The sequence below is a fragment of the Hyla sarda genome, chromosome 9, assembly GCF_029499605.1.
Source record: "Hyla sarda isolate aHylSar1 chromosome 9, aHylSar1.hap1, whole genome shotgun sequence".
Taxonomy (NCBI): Eukaryota; Metazoa; Chordata; class Amphibia; order Anura; family Hylidae; genus Hyla; species Hyla sarda.
The window spans coordinates 16,084,401-16,107,377 of record NC_079197.1 but is presented as its reverse complement, the minus strand read 5'-3'; the positions used below and the strand labels follow the sequence as shown (position 1 = coordinate 16,107,377).

At 45.3% G+C, this 22,977-nt stretch overlaps 1 protein-coding gene across 1 annotated transcript in view; it reads left to right on the top strand.

The window, feature by feature from the left end:
• The window catches only part of SH2D3C (SH2 domain containing 3C), an 87,040-nt gene that overhangs the window by 32,611 nt on the left and 31,452 nt on the right, over window positions 1-22,977 (top strand). Inside the window, exon 2 of the mRNA XM_056540443.1 lies at window positions 5,494-6,028. Within this exon, the coding sequence (XP_056396418.1) occupies window positions 5,494-6,028 (535 nt within the window). The remainder of the gene's footprint in view (window positions 1-5,493; window positions 6,029-22,977) is intronic.

The window sequence follows — 22,977 nt, the reverse complement described above, 5'->3', positions numbered from 1 at the left end:
AAATCGGGGATGGGGGAGGCAATGGGGCCGTGGCGGTGCGGTGGGGGGTGCGGCACGGTGCGGAGCAGTGCGGCAGTGGGGGGGGGGGGTGGTTGCGGTGATAGGACTCAGGAGGACCCCCGGACAGGCAGGGGGAGAGAAGCGGGTGGCGGTGGGGTCTCTGGCACCGCAAAAGGCGATGCAGTTCATTCATTTAAAGCGCCCGCTTTAAATAAATGATCTGCAGCGGTGTCGCGAGGGGATGGATAAACAGACGATAACTTATACCGGAATAACGGTATAAATTATTGGCTATCGGCCCTAACCTTCACCGATTATCGGTATTGGCCTTAAAAAATCAATATCGGTCGATCCCTACTCTCCAGTCTTTTTGTCTTGTTTTTTCCTCACTTGCCATGAGGCTTTTGTTTTCTTGTGATGACTTCTTATGGCACTAAAGTTCGGTGCCCACAAACGCATAGTACCTGTCGGCCAATGTGCCTAGGGCTACTATGGAAGAACGTTCTTTTGTACCCTATTAAAGGGGTACTCCCGAGGAAAACTTTTTTTTTTTTCAACTGGTGCCAGAAAGTTAAACATATTGGTAAATCACTTCTATTAAAAAAAAATGTTAATCCTTCCAGTACTTTTTAGGGGCTGTATACTAAAGAGAAATCCAAAAAAGAAATGCATTTCCTGTGATGTCCTGACCACAGTGCTCTCTGCTGTCCTCTGCTGTCCATTTTAGGAACTGTCCAGAGCAGCATATGTTTGCAATGAGGATTTTCTCCAGCTCTGGACAGTTCCTAAAATGGACAGCAGAGGTCAACAGAAAGCACTGTGGTCATGACATCAGAGGAAATGCATTTCTTTTTTGGATTTCCCTTTAGTATACAGCCCCTAAAAAGTACTGGAAGGATTAAGATTTTTTAGTAGAAGTGATTTACAAAAAAAAAAAAGGTTTCCACGGGAGTACCCCTTTAATTGACTCTGTCTTGGGGCATCTCCTCTGTAGGGATGGTTCCAGAGTTACCAGCAGCACTCACCTTCTCGTTAAAATCATATAATATTATACAGCAGAGCTACGTTCCGGATATTTCAAGCGAACATCCTCTATGGCGCGTCAACACTTTCCTAGTATGAGCTCAGGCTCCAAATCCAGTCCTGAGTGTACAGGAAACAGATCCAGCTAAGTGGTCAATCCATCAGTGCCTCCATTAATCAATCATAAGGATTAATATATATCCTAGCATGCAGGGATATATATATATATATATATATATATATATATATATATCTTATATATTACCAAAAAGAGAGTGTGGAGTCGGCTACTACTTGTGAATAAAGACAACGGTGATGTGATGTGTGGTAGCTTGGGGGTGTAGGGCATATGGGGTGTAGCTATGCGATTACCAAAGGGTGCTTGCTTAACCCTTTCTATTCGTGACGCCAGCGTGCGGGCTATTCTCTGTATGCTTGTCCTACCGCCACCCTTCCCAAGAGCGATAGGGAGGTATGAAATAATTGAATGTCCACAACTGGAGAGCTTGCTGGAAACAGTCGAAACTTTTACTGAAGATTTTATGCGAGCTTTATAACAGGAACAGTCTCTTTACAAGCAAAGTCTCTTAGATATCGACCTTAAGGGACCTTAAGCGTTTTAGAGTCCGTAGACTGATATGCGCTGTTCCGCTGGATTTAGGGGATTTAGTTGAGGTCCAGCAGTCACGCTAGCTTTAGCGTGGATTTAGTTTATAACTCATGTTTTGAGTTAAAGGGGTTCTCCACTGCCTTAACCTACTTTTGGCAGTTAGTTAGCTCTGTGGCAATATGTTATTATGGCTTTTTTTCATGTTGCTAACAGTTCTGTATGTGGTGTTTTACTTACCTTTTTCCAGACCACTTTTTTTCTTTTCTTCCGCCGCCATCTTGCCACCGGGACGTCACCGTGGAGGGTGGTGTGTTGGAGGCCGGCCTGCCCCTCACTCCGTACGTGCCCGCCTCCCGCGTGACTGAATGTTCTGTCGTCATCAGCGTGCACCCTCCTTACTTTCAGCTTCTTCTAAGCTGAATGCGGATTGGGCTGCTTTCGGCGAATCAGATGCCGTGATGGGCGCATGCGCAGTTGGTCCTCGCTTCGGAGGATCATCTGCGCATGTGCCATAGTGATGTCAGCATCGGGCCTGACGCGCTGGAGGATTGTTAACCCTAACCTGGCCAGAGGTGAGTCCTGAAGGTTTGCTATGGCAGTGTTTCCCAACCAGGGTGCCTCCAGCGGTTGCAAAACTACAACTCCCAGCATGCCCAGACACCCGAAGGCAGATGAAGCAAATGAAGAAACCAGCTTCCGGGTCTGGAAAAAAGGTAAGTAAAACACCACATACAGAACCGTTAGCGATATGAAAAAAAGCCATAATAACATATAGCCACAGAGCTAACTAACTGCCAAGAGTAGGTTAAGGCAGTGGAGAACCCCTTTAACGCTGAGGCCGGCAGGCTTCTGGCCTAGCTTGTCTTTGTAAGTTGCTCAGATCCGTCCTGATAGTCCGGCATCCGCGAGAGCAGCAACCCAAGAGAGCGATCATTGGCGGCAGCTCCCTTATATGGGCAGGGCTGGCCTTAAGCTGATTGGTCCAATACTTCTGTCAATTATCTGTACAAAGAGTTATGGGTAATTATGTGACCCAAGGACCTCCAAAGATCCTCCAACATACCATAGAGGAATTAACATAGTCACATGACCGAAGGCCCTGCGACGCTACCAAGGTAAGCACTAATATACATTATATTAAATATATACATTTACACATTACAAAACTAGAAAAGAAGGAGGCGACTAGGGGCTGTCCCACCTGGGGGACCCTACCTGACTTTGGGGACCACCACACTAGGTACGGTATCCAATACGGTACCGGGCCACCACAGATGCATATATCGAGGCTAGTAATCAAGTGCTTCCTGGAGGTGCTCCGCTCATAAGAGTGTAAGATATAGGGTCCTTGGATGAAGCCCAGGATCCGAAATATACAACAATGAAACGGAGAAGTAGAAAGCGGCAACTCACCTGGGTATGCAGGTTAAAATCTTCAGTACTTTATTGCTTTCATGTTAAAATATGTAACATGGCAGCGTGGAGGGGAGAGAAGGAACAGCTGCAGCCGTCCTCGTTTACCTGTTCCTCCTCTCCCCTCCAAACTTGAGATATATATATATATATCAACTGGCTCCAGAAAGTTAAACAGATTTGTAAATGACTTCTATTAAAAAAAATCTTAATCCTTCCAATAATTATCAGCTGCTGAAGTTGAGTTGTTGTTTTCTGTCTGGCAACAGTGCTCTCTGCTGACATCTCTGCTTGTCTCGGGAACTGCACAGAGTAGAAGAGGTTTGCTATGGGGATTTGCTTCTACCCTGGACAGTTCCCGAGACAAGTCTCATCAGAGAGCACTTAGACAGAAAAGAATAACTCAACTTCAGCAGCTTATAAGTACTGAAAGGATGAAGATTTTTTTAATAAAAGTAATTTACAAATCTGTTTAACTTTCTGGAGCCAGTTGAGATATATATATATATATATATATATATATATATATATATATATATATATATATATAAAGTTTTTTTTCCTGGATAACCCCTTTAACATGAAAGAAATATAGATATATACTTAGATTATAGATTATTGTTTTCACATACAGGAACGTGCCTTGTGTTGGTTGTCTAGCTAGTGAATAGTCCGTTAGTTTGTTGTTATGCCATTGCGACTTGTCGCTAGCCATTTGTTTATACCAACATGTATCCTTGTGGGCGTTGCTGTAATTGCTTGTCTTTTGTTTATTTATATGTTTAAAAAATGCAATAAAAATTTACAGTTGAAAAAATAAAAAATAAAGAAATATATATATATATATATATATATATTTACAGCGTTCATACGTTCATATAGATCTGCTAGGGAAATATAAAGAGGTCACGTGACCTAATATAGCATCCGGATGTACAATTATATCCATATTTCACTCTTCATGAATTCGGCCATATTCATAGTTCTACATTGGCCATACACTAATTCTCCCGACTCTATAAACTAGGGATCGACCGATTATCGGTATGGCCGATATTATTGGCCGATAATCACGATTTTGGGCATTATCGTTATCGGCAATTACCTTGCCGATAAGCCGATAATGCCCCGCCCCCTGCACCGCCCCCACCGCACCGCGACCGCCACCCCCCGACACGACACGCCGCACCGCACCCCCGACCCACCGCACCGCGTCGCAGCCCCCACCGTGATGCTGGGCAGTATACCGGTATGGATTTTTGCCCATACCGCTATACCGGTCGGGCCCCTCCCCCACCCTCCGAGTCAATAAAAAAATTAAACTTACCCGTAATGGGGGTGGTCCGGGCCATCCATCCTTCCTTCCTGTAGTGTCCGGGGGCGTTCCAGGTGGAGGGTGCACCGGTCCGGGCTGTCCTTCTTCTCCGGCGGTCATCTTCTCCACTCCGGGCAGGCTCCAGCCTAGTACACTGCATAGACGCCGCTACGCCGTGACGTCAGGTGCGGACTAGGCCGGAGCCTGCCCAGAGTGGAGAAGATGACCGCCGGCGAAGAAGGACAGCCCAGACCGGTTCACTCTTCCCCCGGACACTACAGGAAGGAAGGATGGATGGCCCGGACCACCCTGACAGGTAGGGGAGAGAAGCGGGTGGCGGCGGCGGCCTATGGCCCCGCAAAAGCCACTGCAGATCATTGATTTAAAGCGCCCGCTTAAATAGCCAATAACTTATACCGGAATATCGGTATAAGTTATCGGCTATCGGCCCTAACCTGCACCGATTATCGGTATCGGCCCTAAAAAACCGCTATCGGTCGATCCCTACTATAAACATGCACGTATGGTTTGGCTGTGTATGTATTTTTCTATGTATATGGTCAGCTATAGCTCATATATAAGCAGGGCCAGCTCTGTCTATAGGCAAAATAGGCAGCCGCCTAGAGCACCCTCTTGATGGGGGGCGCCGCTCTGCCTACCACAAGAAAGGTAAACAACCAGCATCCAAACTACTTGCTCAGCCAGCTGCATGAAGAGGAGGTTTGTTACAGTGTGTCACCCCAGTAGTAAGGAGATTACATGAGGAGGAGGTTTGTTACAGTGTGTCACCCCAGTAGTAAAGTGATTACATGAGGAGGAGGTTTGTTACAGTGTGTCACCCCAGTAGTAAGGTGGGGCGTGTCAAGGGGTGTCAAGACTAGCTTTTGCCTAGGGTGACAACAATCCTTGAACCAGCCCTGTATATAGGGTGAAACACTGCTATCTGCTTTGCTTCTCCTAGTGTTGAAATTATCTATTTTTAGATAAAGGTTGAGAAAGTTCTGTATATATATTTAGGAACATTTTTGCCGGCTGCACAAAAAGCAAAGTGACACTTCCCCTTTATTGTGACAGTTATCAACCTTTATACTGAATTACGTTGGCTAAAAATGTATTTTTTTGTTTTTTGTAGAGTTCTTTAAGCTGAATGTGTTCGGTAGCCTCAGCAGCCTGCCCCGGGCCTTCCGCAGAAAAGACTCTCAAAATTCGGAGGGGTGTAACAATGTCAGCGTGGACCAAGTCTTCCAGAAGACACAAGATGACCTCACGACCATACCCAAGAGCCCTTCCTATGCCAGGTCAAGCGACATGTACAGTCACATGGGGACCATGCCTAGAATCAGCAAAAAACTCTCCAAATCCAAGAAAGAGAAAAGCAAGGGGCATCCATCCACCATGGCAGCGCACTCCACCAATGACCTACTGGATCAAGACGCCAGTGATATCATAGTGGTTCCTTCCCTAAAGACACAAAGGAGAACGGAAGTATCTCCGATACAAGACAGCGTGAACGGCCAGAGGGAAGAGGTCGTGAAGGACAACTGCGATGGCCGCCCAAGCAATTCCGGCCCACGGAGCCCGGAGGTGACACCAGACGTCACTGAGAAAGTAGAAGATCGGACTATAGAGGAGGAGGTGACAAAGAGCAAAGACAGTAGTGACGAAAGGTAAAAAGGGATCCTTGGTATAAAGTATAAAACTAAACATTCAGACCCAGTATACATTCAGATATTTCTTTATTTGTCATTATACATTATACAATAGAAGATAAAGCAGAACTTGGAGATATAGAAAATGCTGGGTTAAAGAGTAAGAAAAAATAAGAGAATATGCAACTCAGCTCACTCACCAAGGGACCACAGGTGTAGGGGCTGCTTGAGATTACCCTATTTTTCGTCCTATAGGACGCACCGGTGTATAAGACGCACCCTATTTTTAGGGGCAAAATCTAAAAAAAAAATAAAGATTTTGAACCCAATAGTGGTCTTCAACCTGCGGACCTCCAGATGTTGCAAAACTACAACTCCCAGCATGCCCGGACAGCCGTTGGCTGTCCGGGCATGCTGGGAGTTGTAGTTTTGCAACATCTGGAGGTCCGCAGATTGAAGACCACTGCATAGGAGGTAATATTCCCGTGTCCCCGCCGCTCCGGACTCATCACCGCTGCCCTGGATGTCGCTCTATCGCTGTCGCCGTGTCCCCCGTCGCTCCGGAACGTCTCTGCTGCCGGCCGGGTATCTTCGCTCTTCGTCGCCGCCATCACGTCGTTACGCGCGCCGACGCACGTACGCGACGACGTGATGACGAGGAAGGAGAGCGCCGGCCATACAGGGGATCCCTGAACGGAGAAGACACCGAGGAGGCAGGTAAGGTCCCCCCCGGTGTCCTGTAAGCACTAACCCGGCTATTCAGTCGGGCTGTTCGGGACCGCCGCGGTGAGATTGCGGCGGTCCCGAACAGCCCGACTGAACAGCCGGGTTAGTGTCACTTTCCCTTCAGACGCGGCGGTCAGCTTTGATCGCTGCGTCTGAAGGGTGAATACAGGGCATCACCGCGATCGGTGATGTCCTGTATTAGCCGCGGGTCCCGGCCGTTGATGGCCGCAAGGACCGCCGCGATACTGGTGTATTCGCCGTATAAGACGCACGACTTTTCCCCCCCAGTTTTGGGGAAGAAAAAGTGCGTCTTATACGGTGAATAATACGGTAGGTAGCGCTGGAGCTCGGATGGAGCGGGCCGCCAGCCCGGATGAATGTGAGATGGAGAAAAATAATAATCTTAATCCTTTCAGTACTTAAGAGCTGCTGAAGTTGAGTTGTTCTTTTCTGTCTGAGTGCTCTCTGATGACACCTGTCTCGGAAACTGTCCAGAGTAGAAGCAAATCCCCATAGCAAACCTCTTCTACTCTGTGCAGTTCCCGAGACAAGCAGAGATGTCAGCAGAGAGCACGGTTTCCAGACAGAAAAGAACAACTCAACTTCAGCAGCTGATAATTATTGGAAGGATTAAAAAAAAATTATAGAAGTAATTTACAAATCTGTTTAACTTTCTGGAGCCAGTTAATATATTAAAAAAATAAAAGTTTTTCCCTGGAATACCCCTTTAACCCAGGAGGTCTACCTTGGCATGGGTGCTGGGGGGGAGGTCCAACAAGCTATTCTATTCTGGCCAGGGTATTTAGATACAGGACCAGGGTAGTAAGCTAAATCCTCGCCCTGGTGATGGAGAGCCTGGCATTCTAGTCATCTAGCTGTATCGGAGATGAGCTAAGTGTGACCCCACAATACAATGTGCCGCAGCATTTCGTCCCTTCGTGGGGTGGGCTACACCCTAGCAGAACCTAACCACAGAGCCGCTATTTGAAGTTGTTTTCAATGACACCAAAGTTGTTTTCAATGAAAAAACCTGTATTTCTGCCCATCTTTACCCCAAATGTGACCACATCCTGAGCAAAGGTCGCTGCTTTGCTGCAAGAGCAGAAACATAACCAAAAAAAAAAAGGCTTCACATTCGCAACTGTGTATGGAAAATTCTGAGGCTTTTCTGTGTTTTTAGCAATATTTGTTTCTGAGAAACCTGCATGGGTTGGGGCTCTCCAGGGAGTTGGTACCCAGCTTTCCCAAGTTCTTGTATAGCAAATCTGCAGCAATATAGCAGGTGGGATGTATAATTACAGTCAGGGCTGGTGCAAGGATTTTTAACACCATAGAAAAAAGCTAATATTGCCTCCCCCTTGACTCCTCCCATTGACTCCGCCTTTTGACACGCCCCACCTTACTTCTGGGGTGACACACTGTAACAAACCTTCTCCTCATGCTGCTGGTCGAGTGAGTGGTTCGGATGCTGGTTGTCTAACTTTCTTGCGGCAGGCAGAGCGGCGCCCCCCATCAAGAGGGTGCTCTAGACGGCTGCCTATTTTGCCTATAGACAGAGCCGTCCCTGATTACAGTCAACATCTCCCCAGCCTGAAGTAAGGGGGGGTTCACACCACGATTTTACTATACGGTTTCTTAAGAAAAAAAAACAAAAAACTATGCAACCGTACAGAAAACCGTGCCTATAGACTTCCCATTCAAAATCGTATGCACCATAATGTATACGGTTGTCTCCATTTTTCAAACCATATGGTTTTTTACTTTTGGTTTTTTTCCGGACAGAAAACCGTGGCCTACTACGGTTTTTGGTCCGGCTGAAAAACTGTATTAAACCGTATATGTTTTTTTTTTTTTAACATGGGAGTCAATGGGAACCGTACAGAACTGTATGTGCGTACTGTTCCATCCGGTTTTCACCATACAGTTTTTGACTTTGCACAGGTTTTTTTTCTTGGAATCTCAATCAAACAAGTGAAACTTTATTCATAATGAAATGAAAAGTTAAAAACGTATACTTTTTTTCTTAAAAAACGGATGCAACTGGACATCATTTTTCAAACCGTATACGGATAAAAATTTGTACACGTTTTGATACAGTTTAGTCCGGTTTTGAGGAATCCATTTTTTTTTAAATCAAAAACCTGATACGGGAACTATATTGCAAAAACGTGGTGTGAACCCAGCCTAAAGTAATAACAGAGAACAACAGATCACATGGAGATATGGAGGCTACCTGACCTTCCCCCAAGGCTATGTTCACACTGCAGAATTTTTCTGCAGTAAATTCCACAGAAATAAATTGCCCATTCACTTCAATGGGATTCCGCTGTCCCATTCACACAGCGGAATCTCCACAGCGGAAATTTTTGAAGCAGAATTTGTGTACGGAAAATCCGCTTGGAAATTTCCGCCTGAAGAATGGCGTTGCGTGTCTGTGAGGTCCTAGCACCAACTGATTCAGTCGGCACTGGCCGCACTCGGAATCTCCGGCCGGAAATTTTCTGCCCATAAATTCCGCAGTGTGAACCTAGCCTTGGAATCTATTCACACGGCAGAATTTTTGCTTGCGGAATTCCGCCTCTAACTAAAGCCCATAGACTTCTATGGGATTCCATACTCCCATTCACAAGCGGAAATTCAGAAGTGTGAATGGGAGTGCGAAATCCCTTAGAAGTCTATGGGTTTTAATTTGAGCGGGAATTCCGCAAGCAAAAATTCTGCCGTGTGAATAGACCCTTAGGCTAGGTTCACACTGTGGAATTTCCAAGTGTAATTCTGCTGCGAAATTACACTTGGAAATTGCAGTGCAGCAGAGTCCCAGCACTGTCAATAGGATTCTGCTGTAGAGGAAAGATGTTCTGCAGTGGCGTTGCCTTTCAAAGACCAAATTCAGTTCCAGTCCGGTTAAAAGAGTATTCACATTTATTTGTGCATACATAAAAAGACAGACAAGCAAGACGCGTTTCGGGGTTTAGTTAACCCCGAAACGCGTCTTGCTTGTCTGTCTTTTTATGTATGCACAAATAAATGTGAATACTCTTTTAACCGGACTGGAACTGAATTTGGTCTCTGAAAGGCAACGCCGCTGCAGAACATCTTTCCTCCTCCAGTAACTACACGTTTAGCATTGACAGTCCGGTCCCAGGGACTGACCAATGAGCTTTATATGCCTCTTATGACTATCAGGGACGTGCATACATAGACTCAAAAGGGGGATTGAGCCCCTGCCCTTTTGATGCTCCTGCCCTATGATGCGCCTATTGATTGGTACCTGCCTGGAGTTATGGGGTCTCATTCAGCTGACATGACTGCTGAAGGTCCCTTATCTCAGGAATTGTGTTGTATTAACCTATGTAAGGTTTTTGCTAACTCTTTTTTTATATAATGAGAAGTTCCCTTTTTTCTATTTGAGCCCCTGACCCCCCCAAATGTCTGTGCACGTCCCTGATGACTATTGAGATACTACTGTATTATATATTAGTAAAGGAAACAACGACTCAGGAACGGTTCTTTATTGTTAAGCCATAAGAGACATCACAGGAACACGAAAAGTGACGCGTTTCGGCTTAACTTGAATGCCTTTGAAAGCCATTTGGTATGACTAAGGCTTTCAAGTAAAGCCGAAATGCGTCACTTTTACCGTGTTCCTGTGATGTCTCTTATGGCTTAACAATAAAGAACCGTTACTAAGTCGGGCACTGGACATCCTTGTTTCCTTTACTAATTTCTGGGACGAAGTCAGCATCAATGGTAACTACATTATATGTTAAAGAGGTACTCCGGTGGAAAACTTTTTATTTTTATTTATTTTTTTATCACCTGGTGTCTGAAAGTTAAACAGATTTGTAAATTACTTCTATTAAAAAATCTTAATCCTTCCAGTACTTATTAGCTGCTGAATACTACAGAGGAAATGATTTTCATTTTGGAACCTAGAGCTCTCTGCTGCCACCTATGTCCATTTTAAGAACTGTCCAGAGTAGGAGAAAATCCCCATAGAAAACATATGCTGCTCTGGACAGTTCCTAACATGGACAGAGATGTCAGCAGAGAGCACTGTGCTCGTGATGTCAGCAGAGAGCTCTGTGTTCCAAAAAGAAAAGAATTTCCTCTGTAATATTAAGCAGATAATAAGTACTGGAAGGATTAAGATTTTTTTTTTTTTTTTTTATAGAAGTAATTTACAAATCTGTTTATCTTTCTGGCACCAGTTGATTTAAAAAAAAATAAAAAAAACAGTTTTCCACCGGAGTACCCCTTTAAGGAGAGTGTTCATGCATCATAGAAACCTATAGAATGAGAACATTCTTTACATTCTATGGCAGTGTTTCGCAACCAGGGTGCCTCCAGCTGTTCCAAAACTACAACACCCAGCATGCCCGGACAGCCGTTGGCTATCCGGGCATGCTGGGAGTTGTAGCTTTGCAACAGCTGGAGGCACCCTGATTGGAAAACACTGCTATAGAATGTAAAGAATGTTCTCATTCTATAGGTTTCTATGGTGCGTGAACACTCTCCTTAAGATTCTGATGTTATACACTTCTAAGGTCAAGAGCTGTATAACAGGGGCCTCTTAAATACCGAGCAGTAGCCTTGACTTACAGGTAACACAATGGTCTCCATGACATCCGGGTAGGTTACACCACAAGCTGCCGCCTCAGCGTCTCAGTAATGTGGGGAGATGTTAGGCCTTTACATTGAGTTTCCCCCATATATTCACCATCTTGGTTCTGCCGTCACTGTGTAGATGCCATGTTTACGTTTAATCTAAACATACAGTATGTAGTTGGCGTCAGGAGTCTTGACATCCTGGGATTTATGGGCGAGAACCGCAATTTTTATTTTACTACACTTTCTGGAAACCTAGAAAAATCCCCAGAAAATCCATTTGCCCAATATCTTAGGGCTTCACAAATCTGCTAGGAATCTAGGAGCCAGCAATAAAAGTAAGGGGCTGGGATGTGGCTTGCATACAATGTGACTTTAGGTGATGTCATATGATCTGTCATTAGTGTCCCCTCATCTCTTCCTGTGTCACAATCATTACTGTCCCCTCATCTCTTCCTGTGTCACAGTCATAAGTGTCCCCTCATCTCTTCCTGTGTCACAGTTATTAGTGTCCCCTCATCTCTTCCTATGTCACAGTCATTAGTGTCCCCTCCTCTCTTCCTGTGTCACAGTCATTACTGTCCCCTCATCTCTTCCTGTGTCACAGTCATTACTGTCCCCTCATCTCTTCCTGTGTCACAGTCATTAGTGTCCCCTCATCTCTTCCTGTGTCACAGTTATTACTGTTCCCTCATCTCTCCCTGTGTCACAGTTATTACTGTCCCCTCATCTCTCCCTGTGTCACAGTCATTACTGTCCCCTCCTCTTCCTGTGTCACAGTCATTACTATCCCCTCATCTCTTCCTGTGTCACAGTCATTAGTGTCCCCTCATCTCTTCCTGTGTCAGTCATTAGTGTTCCCTCATCTCTTCCTGTGTCACAGTCATTAGTGTCCCCTCATCTCTTCCTGTGTCACAGTCATTACTGTCCCCTCATCTCTCCTTGTGTCACAGTCATTACTGTCCCCTCATCTCCCCCTGTGTCACAGTCATTACTGTCCCCTCATCTCTCCTGTGTCACAGTCATTACTGTGTCCTTATCTCTTCCTGGGTCACAGTCATTAGTGTCCCCTCATCTCTCCCTGTGTGTCAGTCATTAGTGTTCCCTCATCTCTCCCTTGTGTCACAGTCATTACTGTCCCCTCATCTCTTCCTGTGTCACAGTCATTAGTGTCCCCTCATCTCTTCCTGTGTCACAGTCATTAGTGTCCCCTCATCTCTTCCTGTGTCACAGTCATTAGTGTCCCCTCATCTCTTCCTGTGTCACAGTCATTACTGTTCCCTCATCTCTTCCTGTGTCACAGTCATTAGTGTCCCCTCATCTCTTCCTGTGTCACAGTCATTACTGTTCCCTCATCTCTTCCTGTGTCACAGTCATTACTGTCCCCTCATCTCTTCCTGTGGCACAGTCAATAGTGTCCCCTTATCTCTCCCCTGTGTTACAGTCATTAGTGTCCCCTCATCTCTCCCTGTGTCATGGTCATTAATGTCCCCCTCATCTCTCTCTCTCTCTCTCTCTCTCTCTCTCTCTTTCTGTCACAGTGATTAGTGTCCCCTCATCTCTTCCCTGTGTGTCACAATAATTAGTGTCCCTCATCTCTCCCTGTGTCACAGTCATAAGTGTCCCCTTATCTGACCACCCTGTGTGTTAGCTATTACTGTCCCCATCTCTCCCTGTGTCACAGTTAGTAATGTCCCCTCATCTCCCCCTGTGTGTCAGTTATTAATGTCCCATCATCTCCCCCTGTGTGTCAGTTATTAATGTCCTCTTATCTCCCCCTGTGTGTCAGTTATTAATGTCCTCTTATCTCCCCCTGTGTGTCAGTTATTAATGTCCCCTCATCTTTCCCCTGTGTGTAAGTTATTAAAGGGGTTTCTCCAGGGAAAACTATCATATCCTTTATCCACAGAATAGGGGACAAGTAGCTGATTGCGGGGGGTCTGACAGCCTGGACCCCCCAATCTCCGGACAGGACCCGTATAAGGGCTGATTATTTATCCTGCTGCCAGTCGCTCATCACTCTGTGCGGATCAGGATTATTAATCCAGACGTGCGCTTATTTGACAAGTAGCTGGTAATGTCGTAGTGAAGCGCGGCCGGACACAAATAAAAGGCGTCCTGTGTAACCCAATGCTTGGAACCATCCTGCATTATAATCTATGGGGAGATCAGGTAAATGTGTCTTTATATAGAAATATCTCCATCCTGTTCTATGGGTTCTGTCTGCTGCTCATACAACCTATGGATTAGAGTCCAAAAGAAGCCGACCCATTATTCTAATACTGGACACCCCTCTGAGACTGGGGCTCCCCATCCTTGGTTGTCAGGACCGATTACACCTATATGCTGTCACATTGGTGTCTGAGGGGGTGTACTCATGGTGTCTGTGTCACTAATCACTCCCAGGTTATATTATGGAATTGTTATTCATGCTTCTTCCCAATAAAACCATCAAATCCTCACTCAGAAAACAGCTTTCACCTATTTTCCCATTTCTTAATTTTGTAAGAAGCCACCTTGTTGTGTTTCCCAACCAGGGTGCATCCAGCTGTTGCAAAACTACCCAGCGTGTCTGGACAGCCAAAGGCACGTACTAATGGCTGTGACACAGGGAGAGATGAGGGGACACTAATGGCTGTGACACAGGGAGAGATGAGGGGACACTAATGGCTGTGACACAGGGAGAGATGAGGGGACACTAATGGCTGTGACACAGGGACTGATGAGGGGACACTAATGGCTGTGACACAGGGAGAGATGAGGGGACACTAATGGCTGTGACACAGGGAGAGATGAGGGGACACTAATGGCTGTGACACAGGGAGAGATGAGGGGACACTAATGGCTGTGACACAGGAACTGATGAGGGGACACTAATGGCTGTGAAACAGGGACTGATGAGGGGACACTAATGGCTGTGACACAGGGAGAGATGAGGGGACACTAATGGCTGTGACACAGGGAGAGATGAGGGGACACTAATGGCTGTGACACAGGAACAGATGAGGGGACACTAATGGCTGTGACACAGGGAGAGATGAGGGGACACTAATGGCTGTGACACAGGAACAGATGAGGGGACACTAATGGCTGTGACACAAACAGATGAGGGGACACTAATGGCTGTGACACAGGAACAGATGAGGGGACATTAATGGCTGTGACACAGGGAAAGATGAGGGGACACTAATGACTGACACAGGGACAGATGAGGGGATACTAATGGCTGTGACACAGGGACAGATGAGGGGACACTAATGGCTGTGACACAGGGACAGATGAGGGGATACTAATGGCTGTGACACAGGAACAGATGAGGGGACACTAATGGCTGTGACACAGGGACAGATGAGGGGACACTAATGACTGTGACATAGGGACAGATGAGGGGGCACTAATGACTGTGACACAGAGAGATGAGGGGACACTAATGACTGTGACAAAGGAGAGATGAGGGGACACTAATGACTGTGACACAGAGAGATGAGGGGACACTAATGACTGTGACATAGGGACAGATGAGGGGGCACTAATGACTGTGACACAGAGAGATGAGGGGACACTAATGACTGTGACAAAGGAGAGATGAGGGGACACTAATGACTGTGACACAGAGAGATGAGGGGGCACTAATGACTGTGACACAGGAGAGATGAAGGGACACTAATGACTGTGACACAGAAGAGATGAGGGGACACTAATGACTGTGACAAAGAAGAGATGAGGGGACACTAATGACTGTGACACGGAGAGATGAGGGGGCACTAATGACTGTGACACAGGAGAGATGAGGGGATAATAATGACTGACACAGGAAGAGATGAGAGGACACTAATGGCTGTGACACAGAGATGAGGGGACACTAATGACTGTGACACAGGAGAGATGAGGGGACACTAATGACTGTGACACAGGGAGAGATGAGGGGACACTAATGACTGACACAGAGAGATGAGGGGACACTTATGACTGTGACACAGGAGAGATGAGGGGACACTAATCACTGTGACACAGAGAGATGAGGGGACACTAATGACTGTGACACAGGGAGAGATGAAGGGCTTGTTGTCATACATCAGTGTTTCCCAAACAGGAGACCTCCAGCTGTTGCAAAACTACAACTCCCAACATGCCCCGACAGCCGTTGGCTGGCCGGGCATGCTGGAAGTAGTTGTTTTGCAACAGCTGGAGGCACCTGGTTTGGAAACCCTGTTCTAGACAATGCAGTCTTCAGTAGAATGTACAGAGGTGTAGACTGTAGCCCCCAGAGCTGTGTGCCAGGCGGTTGGAGATGTTTCCTTACAGAAGTGTGAGGTGCATCTTGGCCCAAATCTTGGACCTGAATCATTTACTTTTAAAAATGTTTTGAATGTGATGTTTGGGGCTGAGTGTTCCCCTCTGTGATGCCCTCAGCATGTTAATGACCTGGATTCCTTCACTTGCCAGAATGTAGAGGAGCCTTCCCCTTGTACATTCCATACAGGGCAATGGAGGGAGGGTCCAGCGGGCCTAGGAGGAGGGAGGCCGGAGGGGTCCAGGACAAACCTCTCCCAACTTCCCAAACAGTCTACACTCAGGAGCTGAGAACTTATCCCTGAGAGATGAATTTAGATTTCAGAGCCATGACGGATGTGGGGCGGAGATGTTACCCCATGGGCTACTGGTAAGGACCCTACATGGGTGATAGGAACACTGTATGTATGTTTATTATTCAGATGGACATAGATGTAGAAGAGCTGACATTGTCATGTAAATGTGATGTTGATTTGAATTAACCTTAATTTACGGTAAATGCTGGGTGACAAACAGTGACAAACTCGGCTCTGCTACATCTTTACTGAATACGTTTATACGTAGCTTGAAGGATTCCTTCCCACCAGAACATGTTGATCCCATCAGAGGATAGATAAAAGTGTCTCTGTGATTCCAGGAGACAGAACGTCGTTTATTGTAAAGTTTAGACGGGTGTTCGAGATGTTATAGACTCTTGGATATTTTTCTTATACTGGATGTAGATAAGTCAGCTGTATCATGGATGAATGGACGATCATGGACCAACCCGCCGCCCTACCTGTGTTAAGTCTACCTGAGTCTACTGACGTTAGTCAGTGTGTCTATCCATCTATCTATCCATCTCATATCTATCTCATATCTATCTACCTCATATCCATCTATCTACCTCATATCCATCTATCTACCTCATATCCATCTATCTATCTATCTCATATCTATCTATCTACCTCATATCTATCTACCTCATATCTATCTACCTCATATCTATCTATCTCATATCTATCTATCTATCTCATATCTATCTCATATCTATCTATTTAATATCTATCTATCTATCTATCTCATATCTATCTATCTATCTCATATCTATCTATCTATCTATCTATCTATCTATCTATCTATCTATCTATCTATCTCATATCTATCTACCTCATATCTATCTACCTCATATCTATCTACCTCATATCTATCTATCTCATATCTATCTCATATCTATCTATCTATCTCATATCTATCTCATATCTATCTACCTCATATCTATCTATCTCATATCTATCTCATATCTATCTATCTATCTCATATCTATCTCATATCTATCTCATATCTATCACATATCTATCTACCTCATATCTATCTATCTATCTATCTCATATCTATCTATCTCATATCTATCTATCTCATATCTATCTATCTCATATCTATCTCATATCTATCTATCTATCTATCTATCTATCTATCTATCTATCTATCTATCTATCTATGTATCTCATATCTATCTATCTACAGCCAGTGATATACAAAGAAGGGCAGATGTATGTTGGTTTAGTAATGTCTGTGTGGTGGCGGGGTATGTGGTGCAGGGTAGATGTTGTAGGGGCAGATGGCATTAACCCCTTGTAGACTCCGACGCCAAGTTACGGAACAACGGCAGCTTTACAGAGGGTAGACAGATGGTAAAGTCTATACAGTTCAGTCAGGGCCCAAGGAGGTGACCAGTGATGCAGAGACCTACAGGTCTTGCTGGGACTTGTAGTAGGACTGGACAATTGAATGCCGACCACGCTGACTTGACAGATGACAGGGACTGACGTGACCCATAAAGCTGTGACTTTATCTTACTTGACTTGATGGCGGCTGCAGGACTGGACTTTGAGGTCTCCAACACTCTGGACACACACACTAGACAAGACTGCACTGGACCTCAGCAGAAGAGAGAGAAGATCCACCCAGGGCTTATATGGGGGAGACTAGCAGGGAGCCCATAGGTCACCCCCTAGGTCACCTGGTCACTGGTACCTCCTGGGTAACAATCACATGACATATCACATGGTCAAACTCTTAAAGCAACAAGACATTTTATAACACTTTACATGGTAAAACATATTTACAATGGTGAAACAAGTGCAGGGGCCCTTGGGGACACTGAAGGAGGCTGCCTGACAGGACAGCAAGGGTTCGGGGTAACACCTACCGCACTGGGCCACCACATCTGCCTCACTTTTTGGTTTAGTTGTGTCTGAATTTCATCTAAGGCCTGGTTCAGGTAAGCATTCAGAGCTCCGTTCTCTAATAATAATACTAGTATAGGTCACTGTCGGGGCATGCTGGGGGTTGTAGTTCTGCAACAACAAGAGGCACCCTGGTTGGGAAACACTGGCATAGCATTTAATCTACTTTTAACCCTTGCATACCACAGCATCTACTCTCCCATCTTGCCCCTCTGTTCTCTGGGATTCCCTCTTTCCCACGGATTATCTCTCGTACAGATCATCTGGTTACAATTAAAATTCTAGTTTATATATAGGGAGGTTACAATGCGGTGATCTCATTCTCCCCCCCTGGTTTGTTGTCTACACTGTCGGCTATGTGTGTAATGGGATTTACTGTGTCAGCACGGCTCTATTCCCTATGGAGACGATCCAAGAGATTAAAGGGGTTCTCCAAGAATACGTATTATATACTCCCTAATATATTAGACAGGGCCGGTGCAAAGATTTTCATCTATACAGGCGAAGGGGCATCTGCAACCTTAAATTTGGTAGATGGCCCAAGTAGGTAGATAGGGAATCCCTCATATAGATAGGCAGGGAAATTCTCTATCAGCTTCTGCCCCCTCAAATTGTTAGATGTCTCCAATACATAGGTAGTGAAGCGCGCAGTACATAGATAGCTGTAGATAGGCAGGGAAGACCCCAGTATGTAGATAGGCAGGGAAGACCCCAGTATGTAGATAGGCAGGGAAGACCCCAGTATGTAGATAGGCAGGGAAGACCCCAGTATGTAGATAGGCAGGGAAGACCCCAGTATGTAGATAGGCAGGGAAGACCCCAGTATGTAGATAGGCAGGGAAGACCCCAGTATGTAGATAGGTAGGGAAGACCCCAGTATGTAGATAGGCAGGGAAGACCCCAGTATGTAGATAGGCAGGGAAGACCCCAGTATGTAGATAGGCAGGGAAGACCCCAGTATGTAGATAGGCAGGGAAGACCCCAGTATGTAGATAGGCAGGGAAGACCCCAGTATGTAGATAGGCAGGGAAGACCCCAGTATGTAGATAGGTAGGGAAGACCCCAGTATGTAGATAGGCAGGGAAGACCCCAGTATGTAGATAGGCAGGGAAGACCCCAGTATGTAGATAGGCAGGGAAGACCCCAGTATGTAGATAGGCAGGGAAGACCCCAGTATGTAGATAGGCAGGGAAGACCCCAGTATGTAGATAGGTAGGGAAGACCTCAGTATGTAGATAGGTAGGGAAGACCTCAGTATGTAGATAGGTAGGGAAGACCCCAGTATGTAGATAGGCAGGGAAGACCCCAGTATGTAGATAGGTAGGGAAGACCCCAGTATGTAGATAGGCAGGGAAGACCCCAGTATGTAGATAGGCAGGGAAGACCCCAGTATGTAGATAGGTAGGGAAGACCCCAGTATGTAGATAGGTAGGGAAGACCCCAGTATGTAGATAGGCAGGGAAGACCCCAGTATGTAGATAGGCAGGGAAGACCCCAGTATGTAGATAGGCAGGGAAGACCCCAGTATGTAGATAGGCAGGGAAGACCCCAGTATGTAGATAGGCAGGGAAGACCCCAGTATGTAGATAGGTAGGGAAGACCCCAGTATGTAGATAGGTAGGGAAGACCCCAGTATGTAGATAGGCAGGGAAGACCCCAGTATGTAGATAGGCAGTGAAGACCCCAGTATGTAGATAGGCAGGGAAGACCCCAGTATGTAGATAGGCAGGGAAGACCCCAGTATGTAGATAGGTAGGGAAGACCCCAGTATGTAGATAGGTAGGGAAGACCTCAGTATGTAGATAGGCAGGGAAGACCCCAGTATGTAGATAGGCAGGGAAGACCCCAGTATGTAGATAGGTAGGGAAGACCCCAGTATGTAGATAGGTAGGGAAGACCTCAGTATGTAGATAGGTAGGGAAGACCCCAGTATGTAGATAGGCAGGGAAGACCCCAGTATGTAGATAGGTGGGGAAGACCCCAGTATGTAGATAGGTAGGGAAGACCCCAGTATGTAGATAGGCAGGGAATGCCCCAGTATGTAGATAGGTAGGGAAGACCCCAGTATGTAGATAGGTAGGGAAGACCCCAGTATGTAGAGAGGTAGGGAAGACCCAAGTATGTAGATAAGCAGGGAAGACCCAAGTATGTAGATAGGCAGGGAAGACCCCTGTATGTAGATAGGTGGGGAAGATCCCAGTATGTAGATAGGCGGGGAAGACCCCTGTATGTAGATAGGCGGGGAAGACCCCTGTATGTAGATAGGCGGGGAAGACCCCATTATGTAGATAGGTGGGGAAGACCCCATTATGTAGATAGGCGGGGAAGACCTCAGTATGTAGATAGGCGGGGAAGACCCCAGTATGTAGATAGGTGGGGAAGACCCCAGTATGTAGATAGGTGGGGAAGACCCCAGTATGTAGATAGGTGGGGAAGACCCCAGTATGTAGATAGGTAGGGGAGACACCAGTATGTTGATAGGCAGGGAAGACCCCAGTATGTAGATAGGCAGGGAAGACCCCAGTATGTTGATGGTAGGGAAGACCCCAGTATGTTGATAGGTAGGGAAGACCCCAGTATGTAGATAGGTAGGGAAGACCTCAGTATGTAGATAGGCAGGGAAGACCCCAGTACTTGGATCACCCCCCAATAAAATAATTATTAAAATGTAACTCCCCTTCCCCCTGCTCCTGCACTAAGACCTCTTCCTCCCTTAGGTCCAGGCTCTTGCGGATGAGGCAGGATGACTTCAGCAAGCTGCCCGCAATGAGAGGACATCCTCGCCCGCAGCTTGCAGTGTAAGTGCTGCGCCGCTGTGAAGTACAGGAGCAGAGATGACTGCTGTTCCCTGCTCCTGTACAGTACTATGAGTGACAATGCGTACATTGTACGATGCCCTAATGTTACTTTCACTAATTTTCTGCCCCTCCACCGGCGGCGCCCTAAGGCAGCTGCCTAAGCTGCCTTATTGTCGCAAGGGCCCTGCAGTTGGGTCTACAAGCTATAAAAATGGGGGACATAGACGTATCCATAGAAGTGCCATAATTTTGAGTAGCCCCCTTCCTTAATGTATTGTTCTTGCTATCTAAAGCTTCATGCATATGGAGCCACTGTAGAGCTGTAGGCACTCCGCATGCAACTGTATGGTCTCTCCATATGACACTGTATTACAGATATATTGTCCAGTAGAAGCAATACTTTTAATATGGCGGCCCAATGGCCGTAGCGGGGACTTGCCTTGACCAATGATTGGCTTAGCAGGGCACCATCAGAATGGACGTGGCAGGTATTGGGGTAGGCGACTCCTCCCTTATCAGAAAAAATAGAAGGGATCAGATCAATGCCTACAAAAAGACCAATGTCTTATCCACCAAAGGTGTCAATTTCGAAAGTATTCCCTCCCCATAAAAGCTAATCCCAGCAATCATGACAGCAAGTGCTCATAATCCCTGCAGTGCCTCCGCAGGTGAAACCATGCATTACACCATCTCTATTAAAATCAATACACTGTCTGTGTAATGTATGGACATACGGAGTGCTCCAGAGTTGGAGCCAATTTCCACCGAACGGATTATCCACTTATTAACCCTATAATATCTATGCAAAACCTTTGTAGATGATAATAATACTAGTATAGGTCACCTTTGAAATTAGAGTTTTCTAGCATAACACAGTGTTTCCCAACCAGTGAGCCTCCAGCTGTTGCAAAACTACAACTCCCAGCATGCCCGGACAGCCGTTGGCTGTCCGGGCATGCTAGGAGTTGTAGTTTTGCAACAGCTGGAGGCATGCTGGTTGGGAAACACTTTTCTAAGCCCAAGGGAAGGGCAATCCTTCAGCCATGTTTCCATAGAGGTTTCTTTCACAGCGGGTTGTAGTTTTGCAACAGCTGGAGGCACAGCGGTTGGGAAACAATGGTATAACCTATAATCTACGAAAAAAGTAGAGCAGTTTCGCAATCCTTTACTTTTTTAGTACAGATCCTGAGTTATGTGGCCTAACCCAGAAATGCATTTGCAGTTCTGCAAGTTAAATATTATAATTTTTTTATAATTCTAACAATAATAATATTTATTTAATCATTTATACATTTTATTTTTATTTATTTATTCATTTATTTATTTAATTAATCATTTATTCATTTTATTTTTATTTATTCATTTATTTATTTAATTAATCATTTATTCATTTCATTTTATTTATTCATTCATTTATTTATTTAATTAATCATTTATTCATTTTATTTGTATTTATTTATTCATTTATTTAATTAATCATTTATTCATTTAATTTTATTTATTAATTTATTTATTTAATTAATGATTCATTCATTTTATTTGTATTTATTTGTTCATTTATTTAATTAATCATTTATTCATTTTATTTTTATTTATTTATTCATTTATTTATTTATTTAATTAATCATTTATTTATTTTATTTTTATTTATTTATTGCATATAGCTACCAATAGGCATTGTATTGTAGTGTGATGTAGGAAAAAAAATAAACTTGGCCATGGACCTAACAATTGGCCAAGACTCTTCAGTCGTGTTATAAAACACATCTATTCTATCCCCCCCCCCCCCCCCCCAATAGAGAGCCTAATGCTTGTTCATAAGAGGGGCCATATTTGAATAACGACAAACCATTGGTGATATAAGAATAGATATACGCCATACACGCAGCCCTCAGGTCGTAAGCCTGTATGCGTATGTTGGAAGTTATCATTTTCCCCTTCTTGACATAAGAGGATGCAGGGAGGAAGCGTTCCATTGTCCACATTCGTGGATGAAGCATGCTGTTTCCTGCGTTGCGCCTTCGTCCAGGAGGAGTTCCACCCTGCCGCTTGACCCTCTGTGATTCATCCCGGCCCGGAAACCTGACTGAGAACACAATGTCCGCTGTCCTCATAGCTCAATCGGCCCATAGGGAGATCCAGAAATGGTAGAGCCCATATGGTGACAAACAATAAAATGGCAGATTTCCTGTATGGAACGACGGTCGGTTATTGTGTTACTCTATGCAGACTGTATAGACTGTACCACACAATGACAATGGACCTGTATGGTAATACCAGACACAAAAGTAATGCCGTTTGTAAAAAAATAACA